General features: G+C 39.8%; 1 protein-coding gene across 2 annotated transcripts in view; it reads left to right on the top strand.

Moving 5' to 3' along the window:
- The window catches only part of SUPT3H (SPT3 homolog, SAGA and STAGA complex component), a 493,606-nt gene that overhangs the window by 248,572 nt on the left and 222,517 nt on the right, over positions 1-22,517 (top strand). For both annotated transcript variants that reach the window (XM_062186207.1, XM_062186206.1), the window contains one exon: positions 2,603-2,687. In XM_062186207.1, the coding sequence (XP_062042191.1) occupies positions 2,603-2,687 (85 nt within the window). The remainder of the gene's footprint in view (positions 1-2,602; positions 2,688-22,517) is intronic.

Raw genomic sequence — 22,517 nt, 5'->3', positions numbered from 1 at the left:
TATATTTTCATGCCATTTTCCATAAACTTTTTGCAGTTCCTTCATTAAGTGAGTGTTTATGAATTCTCTCTTCTATTTGTCTCTTTGTCTGTTGTTATGTCAATATCACTTTGTTTTAATTACCATATGTTAGTAATATGCTTTAAATCAGGCAGGAAATCCTCAAATGTTTTTGTATTTTCAAGATTGTATTTGTTCATTCAGGGTCCCTTGAATATTCATATGGTTTTTTCCTGTTTCTTAAAACAATCACACCATTGGTATATCAATAGGGCTTTCATTATCTATATATGTAACTAAGTATTATTGTCATCTTAACACTGTTTATCCTTCCTAATAATAATTAGAATATATCTTTTCATTCACTTATATTTGCTTTTTGTTTACATAGATCTTTAATTCCCTCAAAAGTCTTTTATATGTAAATCTGAATATAGACCTACCATATGAGCCAGCTATCCCACTCCTGGGAACTTACCCAAATCAAAAGAAATCAAACTATGAAAGAGTTCACTATACCCCTATATTCATTGTAGCACAATTCACAATAGCTAAGATATGGAATCAACCAAGATCTCCATCAACTGTTGACTGGATAAAGAAATTATGTTATATATACACTATAGAGTACTACTCAGTTGTAAAAAAAAAAAAAAGAAATCTTGTTTTTGGAATAAGATGAAGGCAACTGGAAACCATTATACTTAGTGAAATAAGCCAGTCCCAAAAAGACAGATGTCATATGTTTTCCCTGATCTGAGGTAACTAATAGAGTAACTAAAATATAATGTACTGGAGTGATTTGATAAATTTTGAGATTCAATAAATGTTTACAGCACTAGGAAGAGTGTTTTTTTTTAATATTACTTGTTGAAATGTTTTTCAACAAAGGGTTAACTTTATGATCATTAAGTAAACTGAAAATAGATCTTTGTAATAATTCAGAGTGGGGATGGGAGAGGGAGGAGGAAGAAGGGTTGGAATGTTGGCAGGAGGGAGGGTAGGATGGTAGTATAATTATGTTCCTAAATCTTTATATATGAAATACATGAAACATATAAATTAAAGAAAATTTTTAAGAAAAGAAAATTTTTAAAAAATCTTTATAGTTTTCAGGGTATAAATCTTTCACCTCTTCTGTTAAATTTTTTACTAAATATTCTTTTTGGTGTTATGATTAGTGGAATCGTTTTGTTAATTGGCTTTTTGGATTAAGGGCTAGTATATAGAATACAACTGATATTTACATGTTGATTTGATATGCTACAACTTTGTTGAATGTTTATCTAGTTCTAAAAGATTATTTTGAGGGAAAGATTGTATTAATACCTTAATTGAAGAGGACCAGCAGTTAATAGCAGAAACAATAGCCAACACCATACAAATCTCAAATGACTAAATTTGCACAATTTTGACTGAAAAATTCAAGTGAAACAAACTTTCTGTTCGATGAATTCCAAATCTCTTGTCCAGGTCAGCCAGCCACAGACAACAGCAGAACTTTCAGTGAGTTTTAAACATGTGATTCAAGATCCTGAGGCATTTCTTTGAAGATTATTCTTTCCTTCATAGTAATTTTTTTTGGTTGTGATCTTCTACACGGTGGAACAGTATTTTGCCACTGTACTTAATTCTGTTTCATCTTCTTTATTACTGCTAGTTAAAACATGCTCTCTTTTTTTTTCCTCTCTCTTTTTTTTTTTTTTTTTTTTTGACAGGCAGAGTTAGATAGTGAGAGAGAGACAGAGAGAAAAGACTTCCTCTGTTGGCTCACCCCCCAAATGGCCGCCACGGCCGGCGCGCTGCGCAGAGCCAGGAGCCTGGTACTTCCTCCTGGTCTCCCATGCGGGTGCAGGGCCCAAGCACTTGGGCCATCCTCCACTGCACTCCCGGGCCACAGCAGAGAGCTGGACTGGAAGAGGAGCAACCGGGACAGAATCCGGCGCCCCAACTGGGACTAGAACCCGGGGTGCCGGCGCCGCAGTCGGAGGATTAGCCTAGTGAGCCACGGCGCCGGCCAAAACATGCTTTCAATCTATGTTTTCAATATATTACTGTACATTTTCTAGTGTTCTTTGCTAGAAATGATTTGTGGCACATCTAGTCCTCTATATGAAAGTGACAAGAGAACTTTTAGGGTCAGTTTTCTAATCAATTCTCAATAATCTTCTTGTGTGTAATGAAAAATCATATTGGATAGAATTTACATAATTTTAATGAGCAACTTTAGATATTATTACATCAGATACTTTTATAACTTTGTTTGTGACTATCCTCTTTTATTGTTAATTGGATATGGTTACATAATTTTCTGATTGCTAGTGTTATGAAGTTGTTGTGTTCTACATTTGAAAGCAATAAATGCCTTTAAAAATACTATACATATTAAGAAACACCCTGGGTAACACTCCACTTCTCTTTGGAAATTGCAGCTTACAAAGGAAATACTAATTATCTTCATTTAGAGAAAATTCTACATCCTTTCAGTCATTTGAGAAAACATTATTGCCTGTATTGAGATGGTTCTTCTAATGAATAACTTTCACTTCTTGCCCTTCTTGTTTTCACAGAACTTAATTGTAGTTTGTTCGTTTGTTTTTAGGTTTTCTTTGGGTGACGCCAGGAGGCCTCTTCATGAAACAGTGGTTTTGGTAGAAGATGTGGTACATACTCAGTTAATTAATCTGGTAAGGCCATTTATAATTTTATTTGGTATCTCATTTTCTACCTTCTGCTTGCAACCCAATACTTTTTTTTTAAAAAAAGATCTTATTTGCATGTGATAGTCTTTTTTTGTAGCCCTGATGAGATATACTTTACATATAACAATATTTACTAGTTTAAGTATATAATTTGATAAGTTTTGACAGTAAAATAGTCACACAACTATCAATACAATGATACAAAAAATTTCCTATCATTGAAAAGCATACCCAGAGGCAGACATTTAGCCTAACCTACCAAGGTAGAATATCTGTGTCTAGCCCCAGACTCCAGCTTCCCATTAATGAAGACCATGGTAAGAAGTGGTGATGGCTCAAATAATTGGATTCTTGCTATCCACATGGGAGACCTGGATTGAGTTCCTTGCTCCAGGCTTTGGTACCAGCCCAGGCCTGTCATTGCTGGCATTTTGGACATGAACATGGACAGGATGGTAGTGCTCTCTCTGTCTCTCTGCATCTCAAATAAATTATAAAAATTTATAAACAGAAATGTACTCAGATGCTAATAAGAAGTAGCAGGAGGGGCCAGTGCTGTGGCACAGTAGGTTAATCCTCTGCCTATAGTGCAGCATCCCATATGGGCACCAGTTTCATTCCTGGCTGCTTCTCTTCCTGTCCAGCTCTCTTCTATGGCCTGGGGAAAGCAGTGGAAGAATGCCCCAGTGCTTCGGCCCCTACACCCATGTGGGAGACCTGGAAGAAGCTCCTGGCTCCTGGCTTTGGATCTGCCCAGCTCCAAGCATTGTGGCTATTTAGGGAGTGAACCAGTGAACCAGAGGATGGAAGAGTTTTCTCTCTCTCGTTCTCTCTTACTGTGTGTAACTCTGCCTCTCAAATAAATAATAAATAAAATATCTTTTTTTTAAAAATTAGCAGGAAGATGTCATGCTATAGGAGCTAAGATAAAATAATTGCTAAAACTCACAAACTTACAGGTTATCTGGTTGGTTTAGGCATAAAATGTATAAAATATGTTTCAGAAAGTGGGTACTAAAACGTGGAAAGCCTCCTAAACTTGCTGGTTGTGGAGACCATCTCTCTATTGCACAGCTCAGTATGATTGATAGGGCAGCAAGTGAAAACTTCAAACAATTGGGAAAAACTCAAACATTCAGGAATGTCTTCAGAAGGATATTTTTCAGTAATATAATTCAGTAGTTTCTTCATTAATCTGGAATTTTAGTTATGTGTGTATAGGATGATATATTTTTAAAAGATTATTTATTTGAAAGGCAGAGTTACAGAGAAACAGAGAGAGAGAGAGAGAGACAGGGGGAGAGAGAGAGAGATCTTCCATCCTCTGGTTTACCCCCCAAATGGCTGCAATGGCTGGAACCAATCTGAAGCCAGGAGCTTTCTGGTCTCCCAAAGACTTGGGCCATCTTCTGTTTTTCCAGGCTCATTAGCAGGGAGCTGGAGCAGAAGAGGAGCAGCTGGGACACGAACCAGCTCCTATATGGGATGCTGACAATGCAGGCAGCAGCTTTACCGCCTAGGCCACAGTACCACCCCATGACGTGTTTTTGAGAGCTTGTTTGGAGGTTCTAGCAGGGGAGTGCAGCTACTCATATACCCTTGACCAAAGAACAATACTCCTCTAGCGGGGAAGGTCATCCTCTTCGACCGAGTGCACAGCTTCGGGAGGGACGCACATGGAGCGGTGAGGGAGGAAGGGGACACCCGCCTAGCCAGCCAGATCAGCCAAATCAACCCTGGCGATCAATGGGGTGACATGTCGCAGCCAGATCGCCCTCACATCAATATGTTTCCTAAAAGACTAATAAAACCTATGCCATATCCAAACTTTGGTTAAAAATTCTCTGTTTCAACAAAAGAAATAAATATGTTTTCTGTTTTTAAACCTTTTTTGTACTCTTTGATGGAATGGCTTATCTTAAAGGAAACATTTCACTTAATAAACCTAAGGTAGCGTCTTGATTTTAAATTGTTATAAACTGGAAAGTCTAGACAACATGCCCACAATCCTACAGCTTACAAGTAGTTGTAGAACTCAAATGATTTCTTCTCTGGCAGGTCTGAGCAGTCTATTTAAAAGCAAAAGTACTATATTAAAACTTTTTCTGAATAATCTTGTATTTTCCATCATCTAGGATATGAAATATTTATGAAAATAAGAGATCAGATGGTAATAAGCAGTTAATGCTTTTAGATGTTCTCAAGGAAATAATGAAAATATTAGAATTTAGTTTTCTACTTCAAGCTTCTAAATTATTTGTTCTCTTTTTATACTAGTCAGGAAATCAAAGTTTCCTGCAAGATAAAAAGGAAGATATTTATCTATGTCAGTATTAAATACCAAATGACTATTCTCCAAAAGAGAGAATGATAATTAATAAATTAGTCTTTTATTTACCCTTGAATTTCAAAACCAGTTCTTTGTTTTAACCAAATCATTGTGCTCAAATAATAAGCTGCTTTGTAATCATCAATAACTAAAATTGTTTGCATGTTAGAATAGATTTGGATGATGTCATCAGGAGTAGAATGCCTACATTCTGCAGTAATTGCATTTATGCGAAGAAACCAAATTTGGCCATTGGTTTATGTAAAATCATCTCTGGTCAAGCCATGTGGATTTCCAGTTGGGGTATAAGGAATGTTTTTTTTTTAATTTTTTTTTTTATTTTAGGAATGTTTTTTAAATGCACAGTAGACAAAGAGCTGAAACAGAAGCCTTGGGGCCTGATTTTTATGGTCATTGAATACACACCTAATAGTTCTGTAGACAGTTGGAGTAACTGAAAATTTTAGAGAGTATGCATCAGTAAAATGAGAGGTCAGAACAAGGATTGTGTATTCAATGAAGAGGTGCTACTATAAGTTGGGTAATGGTAGGTTCTGACTTAAAGATTTAGGAGTAAAGATGTTAGATTCAAAAGGAAATGTGAAACAGAATATACAAAATTTTATGTCCAGAGAAGCAGACATAAGCAATAAGCTCATGAAAGATGATTCCTAACCAATTGGGAGATCAGTTTCATGAGTTGACATGCAAAGTTCTGGAAAAGGGCAGTTTTGAGGAGAAATCATGTCTTTATGCAGTGAGTTTGAAGGTAAAAAAGATGTTAGAACACTCCACATGTATTTTTACTGTTGTTTTTAAGGTGGGCTATAAGAAAATGTGTATTTTGCCATAATAAAATCTTCCTAATATAGGTTTTAGAAACCTAAATCATGTATTCTTGTCACTATATTTGCTATTTACTTGATTTTTGAAGTCCAAAACTTGATGCACTGTATGCTTTAGTAGTTGAATCCCTACCACCCATGGAGGAGAGCTAGGTTTGAGTTCCCAGCTTCTGGTTTCAGCATGGTCCAGCCCTGGCTGTTGCAGGTATTTGGGGACTGACTCAATGGATGGGAGATTTCTCTCTCTCTCTCTCTCTCTCTCTCTCTCTCTCTCTTAATAAATACATACTTTCCTTTAGTTGAGTGACGCTTACTCTGAAGTAAGGATATTATTAAATTTGAAGTAAGGTAAAGAAGGATATTATTAAATTTGCAGGATTAGTGTAGTTCTTATATATTATCTTTTGTTTCAGCTTCAGCTCTTTATTTTTACCATGTGTGAACAATTGTCCATTATGGGTATAAATTAAAAGCTTTACTGTTGCAGTTGATTTCTCCACAATGTTGCAGTGGGTTCGTTTCTGAGAGGAGCAGCGTGGTGGGGGCAAGAGGCGCGGAGTCAACACACAGACCCCAGGAGTCTGGTGAAAGCAGGCTTGAGGCGAGCAGCCTGCAGACTCGTTTATTACAGTTGGTACAACAGCTTATATAGCCAAGACCAGCCAATCTGGTCAAGGGGCGGTCTATACCCCAACCAATCACAGCCTGTTGCCAGGCAGTTTCCAGAGCCATCCAATCACAGCCTGTCGCCAGGCAGTTTCAAATCCATCCAATCACAGCCTGTTGCCAGGCAGTTTCCAGAGCCATCCAATCACAGCCTGTCGCCAGGCAGTTTCCAAAGCCAGGTGGGTTTCAAAGCCATTCCTGACTAACTGACGCTCGCTTGCCAGTGGCCACCTTGGCATGGCCTTCTCATTCCACTACATTTCCCCCTTTTTGTTTATTTTTGAGCAACGGGAGGCATGATTCTTGGCCATACCATTGTTGACCCCGTTTCCATGTGGTCTCCGTATGCAGCTGTGCCTGTCTTAGGTTGTCCCCCAGGGGATCTTACCCGTCTTTGACTAACCAGCGCTCAAATCGAGAGACTACAGGATTGCTTGCTCAGATAGGGGTAGGAATGAGGAATAATGGTTATCAAGAATGGCATGACCACACATAGGCTGCGGGCCATTTGAGTGGCTGACCAGAGCTAGTGGGGTACACAACAGTAACAGATATGGCTTTGGGCAGTTTCTCAGGGTAGGATGATAGGGCAGGTGCGTCTGCTAACAAGGCGGAGTCTTGGTCTTGTTCAGCTGGTTCTGGTTGGCTGTCAGTTGCAGGCTTGATGTTTCTGGCTGGTACCCAAATGGGCTGTTCTGCATTCTCTGGAAAGACACAAGCATATCCTCGACCTTTGGTTAATAGAAGCCTTTTTACAGGCGTTGGAATCCAGGGCCTGAATTTTGCGTACACTTCAACATTAACAGCAAACATGCTGATGGGATGGGATCTAGCGGCTGCCCTGAGATATTGGGGTGCCCGAGGACTGCCACAAATGTGGGGATCCTCACTGGGTGCGGATGGGATGACATTGCATGAGTTATTGTGTAAAGGTCCTCTTAGTTCATCCCACGGGTATGTGGGGGGTGGCTGACTAGGCGTTGCTACCATGTTTGCTACATTGTTTTTTTCACTGTCAGAGCTCTCTCTCCCTAAGTCATCAACCATTGTCTGTGAGACAGGGACCTGGAGTGTCAGGCTCCTGTCACTCACAGATTCACTATCTTTGATAATCTGCACAGGATTCTGAGAGGGGGGTATCTTTCCCATGTCTGAGCGCTTAAGAGCGGCACGGTATGCCAACTCTAGCCAGAGGAAAGACATGTACAGCACTGCTACCGTAACAAAGCAAATTCCTAGCACCTCAGCTGTGGATGGCATTTTGCAGGAGGTTTCCCTATGCTAGACAAACAGATAGTGGTGTATCAGATCGTACGTATGTCCTGTGCTTAGTGGGGGACTTCCTTGATTTGTTAGGTCAAGGCCGTATGCCCACACGGTGTCTCCGGAGCGTCACCTCTCTCAAGTGAGGGAAGATGACTTGGTTCCGAATTCTGGGATGATCAGTCCCTTATGTGAATTTGCCGGGCGAACCGAAAATAAAAGGAGGAGCCGAGAAGCGGCATACGCTTCAGGGCGGTGTGTGCTAACCTGGGGTCACTTAGACCGAGGAAAGGACAAGGAAAGGGGCGCAGGAGGGGGTTCTGTGCTCACCCTCACAGAACCGAACAGCACACCAAACACCGAGGGGCCTACTTGCCGAAATCCAGGGGGGACCTCGCCGAGTCCGAGTCCGACACACTGTCTCTTTCTCAGTCACATTGGCGCTCCAGATGTTGCCGTTGAATTCCCAACAATGTTGCAGTGGGTTCGTTTCTGAGAGGAGCAGCGTGGTGGGGGCAAGAGGCGCGGAGTCAACACACAGACCCCGGGAGTCTGGTGAAAGCAGGCTTGAGGCGAGCAGCCTGCAGACTCGTTTATTACAGTTGGTACAATAGCTTATATAGCCAAGACCAGCCAATCTGGTCAAGGGGCGGTCTATATCCCAACCAATCACAGCCTGTTGCCAGGCAGTTTCCAGAGCCATCCAATCACAGCCTGTCGCCAGGCAGTTTCAAGAGCCATCCAATCACAGCCTGTCGCCAGGCAGTTTCAAATCCATCCAATCACAGCCTGTTGCCAGGCAGTTTCCAGAGCCAGGTGGGTTTCAAAGCCATTCCTGACTAACTGACGCTCGCTTGCCAGTGGCCACCTTGGCATGGCCTTCTCATTCCACTACACTTTACTACCAAGAATAAATGAATTCAAAACCATATGACAATCAAATCCACCATGAGACCTATCAGCATTCATCGGAGTGAAAAACTAATGGAGATACTGGGGTTGTCAGTACATTTCCTGCATACTAACTTGGCATGTTTTCACTTGCTTAATTGTTGTTCTAAATGTGACTCCTCTGGTTACTTTTGCAAAACCCACAGGGGTTTATGAGCCATCAGTTGGGAAATGCTGGTAGAGTGGAACGTTTTTGGAGACAGTCCACTGGGTTTGAATTTTGGCTCCATCACTTTTAAGTTAAGCAATCTTGACCATATTCCTTAATCTCTCTGATTCCCTGTTTACTCATCTGTCAGAATTTACTTACCTAATAGACATTACATAAGATAATGTATGTAAATGACCTAACAATGGTCCACACTGTTCACCAATAGAAACATTTTGTAAATGAATGACAGCCTAAAATTTTAATAGCAAATCTAAGATATTTGGAGTTAAAGTTTCAAAGGCAAAGGCACTAACAAGTCAGAGCCCCTAGAGGTTCGTGTGCTATCTGGATTTCTGGGGCCACTTTTCTGCACACCATACACAGTTCTATCTGTATTTCTTCTTGTCTACTTTTCATCCCCAGTGTTTTTAGGTATTTAAAAATTCTTAGATACCAGTTTAGATGTTTTATTATATGTGAGTTTCCCTGTTCCTTTCCCTTGGTTTTCATTGGTCCTCATGTTCTTAAATTTGTTAAGTCATTTCTTTTTTTTTTTTAATTTTTTTTTAATTTTTTTTTTTTTTTTTTGACAGGCAGAGTGGATAGTGAGAGAGAGACAGAGAGAAAGGTCTTCCTTTTTGCCGTTGGTTCACCCTCCAATGGCCACTGCAGCCGGCGCATTGCGCCGATCCGAAGCCAGGAGCCAGGCGCTTTTCCTGGTCTCCCATGCGGGTGCAGGGCCCAAAGACTTGGGCCATCCTCCACTGCCTTCGCGGGTCATAGCAGAGAGCTGGCCTGGAAGAGGAGCAACCGGGATAGAATCCGGCGCCCCGACCGGGACTAGAACCCGGTGTGCCGGCGCCACAAGGCGGAGGATTAGCCTGTTAAGCCACGGCGCCGGCCTGTTAAGTCATTTCAATCCTAGGAGCTTGGGAAAACATTTTAATAAGCATTATGCCTCCTCATTTTGTGCCTGTATCAATTTATAATCATTGAAACCGGACTATCAGTGAAACAAAACATACTATTGCCTAAAAACATTTATTTTCATCCAATAAATCCTTGACTGTTCTCCTAAATGATTTTGAGTCCTAAACTTTTGTATTTTAGTGATGACCACTATGTTTAGTTTTGTTCATTTTCCAGCCATGATGCTTTTCAGAATACTGTATGAAAAACACATGGAAAGAGTTTATAAGTCAATAGTGATGTGGAGTTTCAGAGAGAGGGAGCAGGGAAGAGAGGCTGGTACACAGCAGAGTTTGAACTCCCAAAATGACTATGCTAAAATGAACATAGTCTTATTAAATTATTATTATTAGCCCTGAGTTAGGTAATAGCATGAATGTACTTTGTAAAATATGAGAAAGTATTTTGATGTTAATGTTTCCTTGTATTATTGTTGTTGACAATAATCTTTTTATAACCTGTATTTTAAAAATCTTTACCCTGAAAAGTCTGTAGAGAGAACTGTTTATCTGAAATATTGGTAAAGTTATAAGGTAGCATTTTTTTAGACTTAGTGTTAACATTCAGATCTTAGAAATATTCTCTAGCTAACAGAATTATGGACAGTATCAAATTCATGTATTCTGTTTGACGGTTAAAGCATTTTAACTTTAATTCTTTGAAAGTTTGTAGACTTCTGTGCAGGGAAAAGCCAACAATCCAGTTGCCTTTATTAATCATTCAGCATTATTATTTTGGGAAATAATTATTTCTCACCAAATAAAATCATGCAGCAAAATACTTCTGCACTTGTATCTGGGCTTAACACCATTTTTCAAAATTTATTTTCTTAAAAGTAAAATTTTCTTCAAACCATATATTCTTTTTTTTTTAACTTTTATTTAATGAATATAAATTTCCAAAGTACAGCTTATGGATTACAATGGCTCCCCCCACCATAACTTCCCTCCCACCTGCAACCCTCCCCTTTCCCGCTCCCTCTCCCCTTCCATTCACATCAAGATTCATTTTCAATTCTCTTTATATACAGAAGGTCAGTTTAGTATATATTAAGTAAAGGTTTCAACAGTTTGCCCCCACATAGCAACACAAAGTGAAAAATACTGTTGGAGTACTAGTTATAGCATTAAATAAGAGTGTACAGCACATTAAAGACAGAGATCCTACATGATATTTTTAAAAATTAATTTTCTATGCAATTTCCAATTTAAAACCAAGTTTTTTTTTTCATTTTCAATTATCTTTATATACCAAAGATCGATTCAGTATATAATTAGTAAAGATCTCATCAGTTTGCACCCACACAGAAACACAAAGTGTAAAAATACTGTTTCAGTACTAGTTATAGCATTACTTCACATTGGACAACACATTAAGGACAGATCCCACTGAGAAGTAAGTACACAGACACTCCTGTTGTTGATTTAACAATTTGACACCCTTGTTTATGGCGTCAGTAATCTCCCTAGGCTCTAGTCATGAGTTGTCAAGGCTGTTGAAACCTTTAGGATTCACCGACTTCAATCTTATTCCGACAGGGTCATAGTCAAAGTGGAAGTTCTCTCCTCCCTTCAGAGAAAGGTACCTCCTTCTTTGATGGCCCCGTTATTTCCACTGGAATCTCACTCGCAGAGATCTTTCATTTAGGTCTTCTTGTGGCAAACCACATATTCTTAAAAGTAAAAATTTGCATAATATAGCTGAGTTTACAAAAGTCCTGTAACTTCTAATAGTCAATTTAATCTGATTTTAAACTCTTGATGGTTTTGGAACAGAATATCTTATTTGAGAGAAAAGTTTGGCTTGTTAACTGAATTATATAATTATAAGTAAATGTGGTCACAGCTGCTTTTAATTTTTTTTGCTATACACCTGATTGGAAATAACAAGTTTTAAAAAATATTTTTCCATTTCTTACACTGACACCTAGTGTTCACTATTCTTGATATCTTAAATATTGAATGTTAGTTATTAATAGCTATGGAAACAGATTTATGTTCTGCATGTTTTTAGCAGTGCACCTGTCCAGATCAATAAGTCTAATTTTTTAAACACCAGGGATAGACAATTTTTATAGTTACTTCTATGAAATTGTGAGCCAGTTGCTGAGTTAAATTGAGTGTAGCAAAACTCAAAGAAGCATTGAGTGTTAGATGTAGAAGGAACTTGGGGAAGTTTTAAAAATCAAGATTCTTAAAATTCCAGTGCTTTGGTATATACATAGGTCCTTCAAGTCACAAGCCTGAGTGGATGATGTCATTTATGTGAACTTGGGCCTTGGGCCTTGCAGATAACAAAATCCCATTTAGTCATACAAGCTTTAAAGGGTTGATATTACTTACTAGTTGGCCAGGAATGAAGCAAGATTGAGTTGTTTTGAATTCTTAAAATGGGTAACTTTTTAGTGTTATATGTTTACCATTGCCTGAGACTTTTTAAGGGCAACTTAAATGCCCCAGTTATTTTAGTTTTAAAATCTAAAGATATAGATTAGTATTGAATGATGTGCAATTAAGTGAAAAAATGCACTATGAAAATTGAAGAAAAAAATTGTTGCATCAGAATTACAGGTGGCCAATACATATAATGAAGTTGTTCATTTCATTTTCTTTTTTAAGATTTATTTTATTTATTTGAAAGACAGAGTTACAGAGAGACTTCCATCTGCTGGATCACTCCCCAAATGGCCACAACAGCCGGAGCTGAGCTGATCCAAAGCCAGGAGCCAGAAGCCTCCTCTGGGTCTCCCACCTGGGTGCAGGCCATCTTCTCTGCTTTCCCAGGCACATTAGTAGGGAGCTGAATCAGAAGTAGAGCAGCTGGGACTTGAACAGGCGCCTACATGGGATGCCCACACTGGAGGCCAGGGCTTTAAACTGCTGCGTCACAGTGCCAGCCCCGTTTCATTTTTATATCCATTAAAATGGAGAATATTGTTGAGATGAAAAATTTTAATTGATGGAATAAATATGTTTTTAGTTTCTGGTTAATGATCAGGACTAAATTTCAAGTCATTCCTGATAAATTGCAGCAAATTTCAGATGTTTGAATATCCAAATATATCTTTTTATGGGGGATGAGTTTTTCATATTTTTAAATGCAAAGATTTTAAGTATAAGATGTAACCATAATTGAATTAGATTTTTGAAAAGTTATTTTGTTTATTTACTTGAGAGGCAGAGAGGGAAAAGAAGGGAGACAGAGGTAGGGCAGAGATAGAGACAGAGAGAGCTCCCATCTACCAGTTTATTTCTCCAAATGTGTACAACAGCCTTAGCTCGGCCACAGTCTGGGAGTTAGGACTCCAATCCAGATCTCACATGTAAATAACATGAACCCAATTACTTGAACCATCACCTGTGGCCTCCCAGAGTGCACATCAGTAAGTAGGAAGCTGAAATCGGGAGTGGAGGCGGGGCTTGAACTCCAGTTTCTATATGAGATGTGTGCATCCCAACTGGCAGCTTAACCGTTAGGCTGAAGGTTTGCCCCTAGATTTATTTTTAATAGTAGTTTCCTTGTTTTTGGTGTGCTTGTGTTTATTTTTGCCTCATAAGCTGTTGCTTCACCATTCATGTAATATCTTTTCCCCAGACAAGCAAAAATTATCCTTTGTTTGATGCATCCATCAGATGACTGTTGATTATCTGGTTCTTGGTAGCCATTATTTTAGATAGTTTCACGTGATAAAGTGGCAAATGAAGTCATCATTTGTGATGTCTTAGTTAACAGGGAAGATAAAGATATTGAAATATAGAAAAGCATAAAAGGAAGAGATGATTTAAAAATATTGGTTGCCATTTAAATAATTTCTGGTGCATTCCTCACATATTTTGGGGTGGATTTCAGTAATGTATGACTAACTTTTTCCAAAATTATCAAATTCCCATAAGAGCCAACCAAGTTCTTAGAAATGAGGTGCTATGTCTCTATCTCTAGCACATAATATAAAAGGAGTATAAGGAAGTTGTCAAATAACACAAAAAAAGAATAATAAAGTAGTTAATAATTGTAAGTACATTGTTTTTCATTGGCTTAAAAGAGTTGAAACTTGTAATTCAGGAATGCCACATCCATTAATTTTGAGGACTTTTTGTGCATTCGTAAGTAAGGTACATAAATACTTTGTTTCTGTCTGTGTATAGATGCTTCAGAATGTTTAATTAAATATTTAAATCTCCTTGTTGAAAGGACAGAATAAAATTTAAGACATTTTTTCCTTGACAAGTAATGGAAATGCATAGGTGTTGTACTTTATTTGCAAGTTGATTAACTTCTATTTTATTCAATTTTTTTTTCATTTCATTTAGAAGCCCAAATGAAATAAAAGTAATGCATCACAGCTCTGTATAACTGAGGGAAAGTCACCTGATTGGTTTCCCTTTCTGTTCCATGTGTAAAAATTGGCTGAAATTGCTGGGGCTAGCAGTTACTTGAGAATAACTTTGAGAGTGTTTTGTCAGGCCCAAGGGTAAAATGTTCAGTCACTGCTGTAGTTTTTTATTGCTGCTATTAAAGTAGAACTCTGTTTAAATGGTGTGTAATTATGTACACTCAGATATGATAAAAATAAAATTCTGTTTCCTCAGCTATGCTGTGTGAGTATATACGATCGGGAGAGGTAGATTGATTGCTAACTGTCAACTGCACAGCAGTTCCCGCTTGCATCCGTTTGTCAAAGCTTTATTGATAGCTGTGCCAAGCAGGTTTCAGATGTGGGGGATATATAATGGGATATTAACCGAAGTCACTGTCATGAAGTTTGCAAGTAAAGGAATAAGTGAAAAATAATACCAGGTGGTGGTATTAAGTGCTATGAAGCAAAGAGTGCAGGCCAGGGAGTAGGAGTCATAAAGTTAGATTCCCTCAGACTGTTGATACTCATAGATGAGCAAATATTTAGATACTGGAAGGAGAACTGCACACATGAATCAGGGAAGAGCACTTCAGACTGAGAGGGAACAGGGATTGTAAGTGCCTTGAGCCTGGAATACAGTCCAGGAACAGTGAGAACTGAATAGAGTGAGTTAGCGGTCCAAAGGCAAGAGCCAGTATATAAATGGCAGACAGCAGCTGGACTATCCTTCTCTCTGAGTTACTTTTCCTATCCTTACCTTTGCACAGAAGAGATTTTTCAAAGTTTGGTTTACATGGATAGGGAAATCACGTTAAGGACCTAAATTTTGTTGTAAGTCTGTTAGGAAACCACGGAAGTGTTTAGACAGGAATGACTTACACTCCAATTTCAGGTTTTTTTTTTTTTTCCATCCTGTTTTCACAATTTATTTAATTCTGAAGTAAAAGTATATCAGTTCAAAATACTTCAAAAGTATCTCAGTTCAAGTGAACTAAATTCACCATTTTTTCCACTCTCCCAACAATTTTCTTTCTTTTTTTTTTGTTTGATGAGAAACAGACACACACAGAGAGACAGAAACAGAGACAAGAGAGATCTTCCATCTGCTACTTCACTTCCCACATGCCCACAAGAGCCATAGAGCTTGGCCACACCAAAAGCAGGAGCCTGGGACTCAATCTGGGTCTCCCACGTGAGTGGCTGGGACTCAGGGACTTCAGTCATCACCTGCTGCCTTCCAGGATGTGCATTAGCTTGGAAGCTAGGTCAGAAGCAGGGGAGCCTGGACTTGAACGAGGCACACTGCTGTGTGATGCGCTCTTCCCAAGCAGCATCTTTAACCACTGTGTCAAATACCAGAAGCCCTGCCAACAATTTCAAGCATATAATATTTTCAACCACACGACTGTTGTTGTGAGACAGATCCCCACAAGGATCCCTATCCCTGAAAGGTTTAAGATTTTCAAAGATCACCCTGGCCACTATGTGGTGTTTAGGCTCCAAGAGGTTCAGTGTGGAAGTAGAGAGACTATGAGAGTTTTCTGGTAGTTCATGACAGCTTAGACTGGTATTGTGGTGGTGGTGACGCGTGGTCTAGTCTGACCTCATGTTGAAGATGGCATGAAAGGAACTTGCTCAGGCCGACGCTGTGGCTCACTAGGCTAATCCTCCGCCTGCGGCACCGGCACACCAGGTTCTAGTCCTGGTCAGGGCGCCGGATTCTGTCCCCGTTGCCCCTCTTCCAGGCCAGCTCTCTGCTGTGGCCCGGGGGTGCAGTGGAGGATGGCCCAAGTCCTTGGGCCCTGCACCCGCATGGGAGACCAGGAGAAGCACCTGGCTCCTGCCTTCGGATCAGCGCGATGTGCCGGCCGCAGTGTGCTGGCTGCACTGTGCTAGCCGCAGCGGCCATTGGAGGGTAAACCAACAGTAAAGGAAGACCTTTCTCTCTGTCTCTCTCTCTCTCACTGCCCACTCTGCCTGGCAAAAAAAAAAAAAAAAAAAAAAAAAAAAAAAAAAAAAAAAACAAAGGACTTGCTCAGAGATTAGATGTGAGTGTAAGGAAGAATTCAAGGATAACTTTTAGAATTTTGATCTCAGCTGCTAGATGAATGTTGGTATTATATTCTAATTTCCTTCTATATTTATCAAGAAGCCAAAATAAAAATGGGAAAAACTTTGGTCTGTAGCCATAGCAACTATAACATAATTACTCTTTTCTTGAAGGGCACCCCTAAAGCTTTACTTGTGTGGAATAGCAGTCCTGGAGATGCTCTGAGGCCATCATGATTTAATATGTGAAAACGAACCTTTGTGTTTAGATGCTATTCCTTTTGTTTTGCACTGAAGAAAGTTTACCCATGTTGCGTCTTATGAATGAAAATGCCCAGTTTCCAACTGATTCTCCTGCTGATTGGTATATGGAAGCTGCAGAAATCTAGACAAATACATAGGCTAGAAAAGTTTTAGAAAGTGAGTATCCTATAAAATGAGAATTCTTGTATTGAAAATAGGAAAATAACGGGAGTATCATAGAAAAGGGGAGATCTTTTATTGAAAATCCTAAATTGAAACATTTATGTTTTACTTAATGTATATTAGTCAAGTTTTAGACTTAAATATTTATTAATTGTTTTTCTTACCAAGATTGTTACACAGTGATCTCTTGGTCTTTCTCAAAGATTTATTTATTTGAAAGAGCTCTGAAGAGGGAAGGAGAGAGGAGAAGTCTTCAGTCCACAGGTTATTGCCTAAAGGAACACAACAGCTGAGTCAGGGCTAGGCTAAAACCAGGAGCCAGGAATTCCATCCTGGTCTCTCTTGTTAATGTCAGGGGCCTGAATACTTGAGCCATTATCCACAACCTTCCAAGGCACATGATTGGAAGCAGAGTAGTCTGGACTTGAACCAGCACTTTTATAGGGGGTGCCAGTATCGCAAGCTTAATCTATCTACTGTGCTATAATGCTGGCCCTAATCTCTCAGTCTAAGGAACACCTCTGGCACCTATCTTCATTTTGTGTTTTACAGGATGAAAATAGCTTTTCTTTTTCAATGACATAAATACAACCTGCTCATTATAATATGCATAAAAATTAGGATGAAAGTGAAAATCACCCAAATTCCAACTGATATTCATTCTTAAATAATCATCAACATTTTGATGATAATCCTTTTGAACTTTTTATTTACAGGTACATTTATAAAATTTTATAATGTTAAAGGATAGTATATTTATAGTTTGTGGTCACTTTTCTTCTTACTCTCTGCCGTTGTTTCTTTCTACTACTATTAACCATGCCCTTCTCCATAAATATAGTGAGAAAAGGCACATTTATAAAGTGGTCTTCTGCCATTGTTTTGTAATATTACTTAAATGTTATATACTTTTCTGCTGCTTGCTTTTTTATTTAATTTTTTGCCTTTTTTAACTTTTATTTAGTAAATATAAATTTCCAAAGTACAGTTTATGGATTACAATGGCTCCCCCCCACAACTTCCCTCCCACTCGCAGCCCTCCCATCTCCCACTCCCTCTCCCATTCCATTCACATCAAGATTCATTTTCAATTCTCTTTATATACAGAAGATAGATTTAGTATATATTAAGTAAAGATTTCATCAGTTTGCACCCACACAGAAACACAAAGTGTAAAAATACTGTTTCAGTACTAGTTATAGCATTACTTCACATTGGACAACACATTAAGGACAGATCCCACATGAGAAGTAAGTACACAGACACTCTTGTTGTTGACTTAACAATTTGACACTCTTGTTTATGGCGTCAGTAATCTCCCTAGGCTCTAGTCATGAGTTGTCAAGGCTATGGAAACCTTTAGGGTTCGCCGACTTCAGACTTCAATCTTATTCCGACAGGGTCATAGTCAAAGTGGAAGTTCTCTCCTCCCTTCAGAGAAAGGTACCTCCTTCTTTGATGGCCCCATTCTTTCCACTGGGATCTCACTTGCAGAGATCTTTCATTTAGGTCTTTTTTTTTTTTTTTCCCAGAGTGTCTTGGCTTTCCATGCCTAAAATACTCTCATGGGCTCTTGAGCCAGATCCGAATGCCTTAAGGGCTGATTCTGAGGCCAGAGTGCTGTTTAGGACATCTGCTGTGTATCCCGCTTCCCATGTTGGATTGTTCTCTCCCTTTTTGATTCTGTCAGTTAGTATTAGCAGACACTAGTCTTGTTTGTGTGATCCCTTTGACTGTTAGACCTATCAGTGTGCTCAATTGTGAACTGAAATTGATCACTTGGACTAGTGAGATGGCATTGGTACATGCCACCTTGATGGGATTGTATTGGAATCCCCTGGCACATTTCTAACTCCACCATTTGGGGCAAGTCCGATTGAGCATGTCCCAAATTGTACATCTCCTCCCTCTCTTATTCCCACTCTTATATTTAACAGGGATCACTTTTCAGTTAAATTTAAATTGAATTCAGTTTAATTTAAATTTAAATATAAAATAATTTATTTAATATTAACATTAATCCTTCATTGTTTCTCATTGTTTCGTCAGTGGGTACTTCAAGAAGTTCATGAAGAATGAAATTTAAAAATAAATTTATTTTGGTGCAAACATTTCATAGGAAATGCATTTTTCACAATAGCCACTTTCCATGAACTTTTTGAAGTATCTTTATACTCTTATCAGTGTGTGGGATTGCTGTAATTTGTTAAATTGTTGCTTTATTGGTGGATATTCACCTCTGTTCCAATTTTTTTCCTGCTCAAAACTAACAATGCTGCAGCACTAATCCTTATAATGAATATCATTTTTTTGCCAGATTCCACAGAGGGGAACCTCTGATCAATGGGTATTATGTTAATAAATATTTCCATATAGAAGCAAGCATTTAGCCTGTTTGTTAAGATGCTAATTTAGATGCCTGTGTCCCAGCAGATATTTGCACAGTACTTAGGGCACCACGTGGAGAACCCACTTCCTCTATCAGAGTTCCTGGGTTCAACTCCTACTCCCACTTCACAGGTAGGCAGCAAGTGACTGGGTTCAGGACTACTGGGTTTGACCTGGCCCAGTCCCAGATGTTGCGTGCATTTGAGACATGAACCAACAGATGGAAGATGTATGTGTTTTTCTCTTTCTCTATCTTTCTACCTTTTCAAATAAGATGAAAAATATAAAAGATGCTGACACTCCTTATCGTTGGTTCAATTCTTGGCTCAGCGCCGAACTCCAGCATCCTGCTAATGCAGACCCTAGAAGGCAGCAGTGATAGCTCAAGTGATCTAGTTCCTGCCACCCACATGTGAGATCTGGATTGAATTACTGGCTCCTAACGTAGGACCTTCCCTGGCCCTGATTGTTGCAGTCATTTGGAGAGTGAACCAGATGTTCATTTAAAGATGTTTTGTTTATTTATTTGAGAGGCAGAGTTATAGACAGAGAGAAAGGTTTTGTACTCCCTAAATTGCCGCAATGGTGGGAGCTGAGTTGATCCAAAGCCAGGAGCCAGGACTTCCTCCAGGTGTCCCACGCAGGTGAAGGGGCCCAAGTACCTGGCCCATCTTCTACCGCTTTCATAGGCCATAGCAGAGAGCTGGTTCAGAAGAGGAGTAGCCGAGACACAAACCAGTGCCCACATGGAATGCCAGATCCATATGCAGAGGCTTAGCATATCACGCCATGTTGCTGGCCCCTATTTGTTTTTTGGTTTTTTTTTTGTTTTTTTTTGTTTGTTTGTTTGTTTTTGTTTTTGACAGGCAGAGTGGATAGTGAGAGAGAGAGACAGAGAGAAAGGTCTTCCTTTACCATTGGTTCACCCTCCAATGGCCGCTGCGGCCGGCACATCACGCTGATCCGAAGGCAGGAGCCAGGTGCTTCTCCTGGTCTCCCAAGCGGGTGCAGGGCCCAAGCACTTGGGCCATCCTCCACTGCACTCCGGGCCACAGCAGAGAGCTGGCCTGGAAGAGGGGCAACCGGGATAGAATCCAGCGCCCCAACTGGGACTAGAACCCGGTGTGTTGGCGCCGCAAGGCAGAGGATTAGCCTGTTAAGCCACGGCGCCGGCCTCTATTTGTTCTTTAAAGGTTAGATTGAAATAATCTGTGAAGGATTTTTAACACTGGAATCATTTTAAATTGTTTATCCTTAGTAAAGTTTTCAGGTTCTTCTAAGGTGATTGATCTAGTCATGATTTTTACTTCTATGACTAAATCTTATACTTTATATTTTTGCTAGGTTTGATGGTTAATTTTATCTGTGATCTTGACAGAGCTAATGCATATCCAGATAGGAGATAAAACCTGATTTCTGGAGTTGTCTATGAAGGATGTTTTGAAAGAAATTAGCATTTTAGGCCGGCGCCGCGGCTCACTAGGCTAATCCTCCGCCTTGCGGCGCCAGCACACCGGGTTCTAGTCCCGGTCAGGGCACCGATCCTGTCCCGGTTGCCCCTCTTCCAGGCCAGCTCTCTGCTGTGGCCAGGGAGTGCAGTGGAGGATGGTCCAAGTCCTTGGGCCCTGCACCCCATGGGAGACCAGGAGAAGCACCTGGCTCCTGGCTTCGGATCAGCGCGGTGCGCCGGCCGCAGCGCGCTACCGCGGCGGCCATTGGAGGGTGAACCAACAGCAAAAAGGAAGACCTTTCTCTCTGTCTCTCTCTCTCACTGTCCACTCTGCCTGTCAAAAATTAAAAAAAAAAAAAAGAAATTAGCATTTTAATCTTTAGACTTGGTAAGGACCTTAGTTCTCCCCAAAGCAGCTAGACATCATCTGATCTCTTGAGGTGCTGAACAGAATGAAAAGTTAAAGGCAGACTAAATTCGCTTCCAGCTTCTATTTGACCTGGAATCCATTTTTTTCTGCCTTCAGATAATAGCACTACTGGCTTTTCTGGTTCTCCAACTTGCAGATGGCTCTCTTTCTCTGGAGAACCCTAATATTGAAGACTTACTTTTCTTTAGGTTTTCAAATTTGCTGCAATGGCAGGAATTGATAGTTGCTTGCTCTTGAATCTATTCTCCTTTTCTTTGCTAGCAAAGTAACTCCTCTCTTTTGGGCTCATCTGCCAAAACATAAGACTGCATTTTCTGGTATTTCTTATAGTCAAGTATTTCTATGAAAAAGTCCTTGAGATTTCAAAAAAGGCCTCTGGACAGAAGCTACGTTTATGTCTTCTTGTCTGAAACACAGAGGTGGTAGCTGGACCTGCAACAGCCACCCTGTTTTAAAAGATGACATGAATGATTATAACAAGGCTGTAAGAAACAAAGCTAAGGCCGGTGCCGCAGCTCAATAGGCTAATCCTCTGCCTTGCAGTGCCGGCACACCGGGTTCTAGTCCCAGTTGGGGCGCCGGATTCTGTCCCGGTTGCCCCTCTTCCAGGCCAGCTCTCTGCTGTGGCCCGGGAGTGCAGTGGAGGATGGCCCAAGTGCTTGGGCCCTGCACCCGCATGGGAGACCAGGAGAAGCACCTGGCTCATGCCTTCAGATCAGCACGGTGTGCCAGCTGCAGCGCGCCGGCTGCAGCGGCCATTGGAGGGTGAACCAACGGTAAAGGATGACCTTTCTCTCTCTCTCATTATCCACTCTGCCAGTCAAAAAAAAAAAAAAAAAAAGAAATCTAAAATATTAAAAGTTGATTGAATTTCTATATATCAGCAGTGAATAAGTGGAATTTGAATTTAAAACATTGGTGTTTACATTAGCAGCCAAAAAATAGGAAATAGGTATAGTTCTTGTGAAGTATATAGAAGATCTATATGAGGAAAATTTCAAAACTCCACTGAAAGCAAAGAACTAACCAAGTAGAGAGGTATTCCATGTTCATGGATAGGAAGGCACAATTATTATCAAGATTTATCCCAACTCAATCTAGAGATTCCATGCAATCTCAGTCAAAATCACAGCAAATTCTTTTGTAGATATAGATGAAGTGAATCTAATATCAGTATGGATATGCACATGACCCAGAATAGCTGACGTAATACTGAAAGAGAACAGAGTTGGAGTTGTGACACTACCTGACTTTTGACTTACTACAAAGCTATAATAGTCAAGACAAGCAAATGGATAGATAAGTAGATCAATGTAATAGAATAGAGAGCCCAGAAATAGATCCACAAAAATATACTTAATTGAATTTATACAAAGGAGAAAGAGAATACAATGCAAAACAGAGCCTTTCAACAAATGGTGTTAGAGATACTAGATAATGAGTCTAGACTCAGACCTTATACTTTTCTCAAAAATTTACTCAAAATGGACCAGGAAGCTACACGTAAAACACAAAAGTAGGGGCTGACACTGTGACGCAGT

Source organism: Lepus europaeus, chromosome 3 (genome assembly GCF_033115175.1).
Source record: "Lepus europaeus isolate LE1 chromosome 3, mLepTim1.pri, whole genome shotgun sequence".
Taxonomy (NCBI): domain Eukaryota; kingdom Metazoa; phylum Chordata; class Mammalia; order Lagomorpha; family Leporidae; genus Lepus; species Lepus europaeus.
The sequence above is the reverse complement of the archived record's forward strand: the minus strand, read 5'-3'. Positions and strand labels throughout refer to the sequence as shown.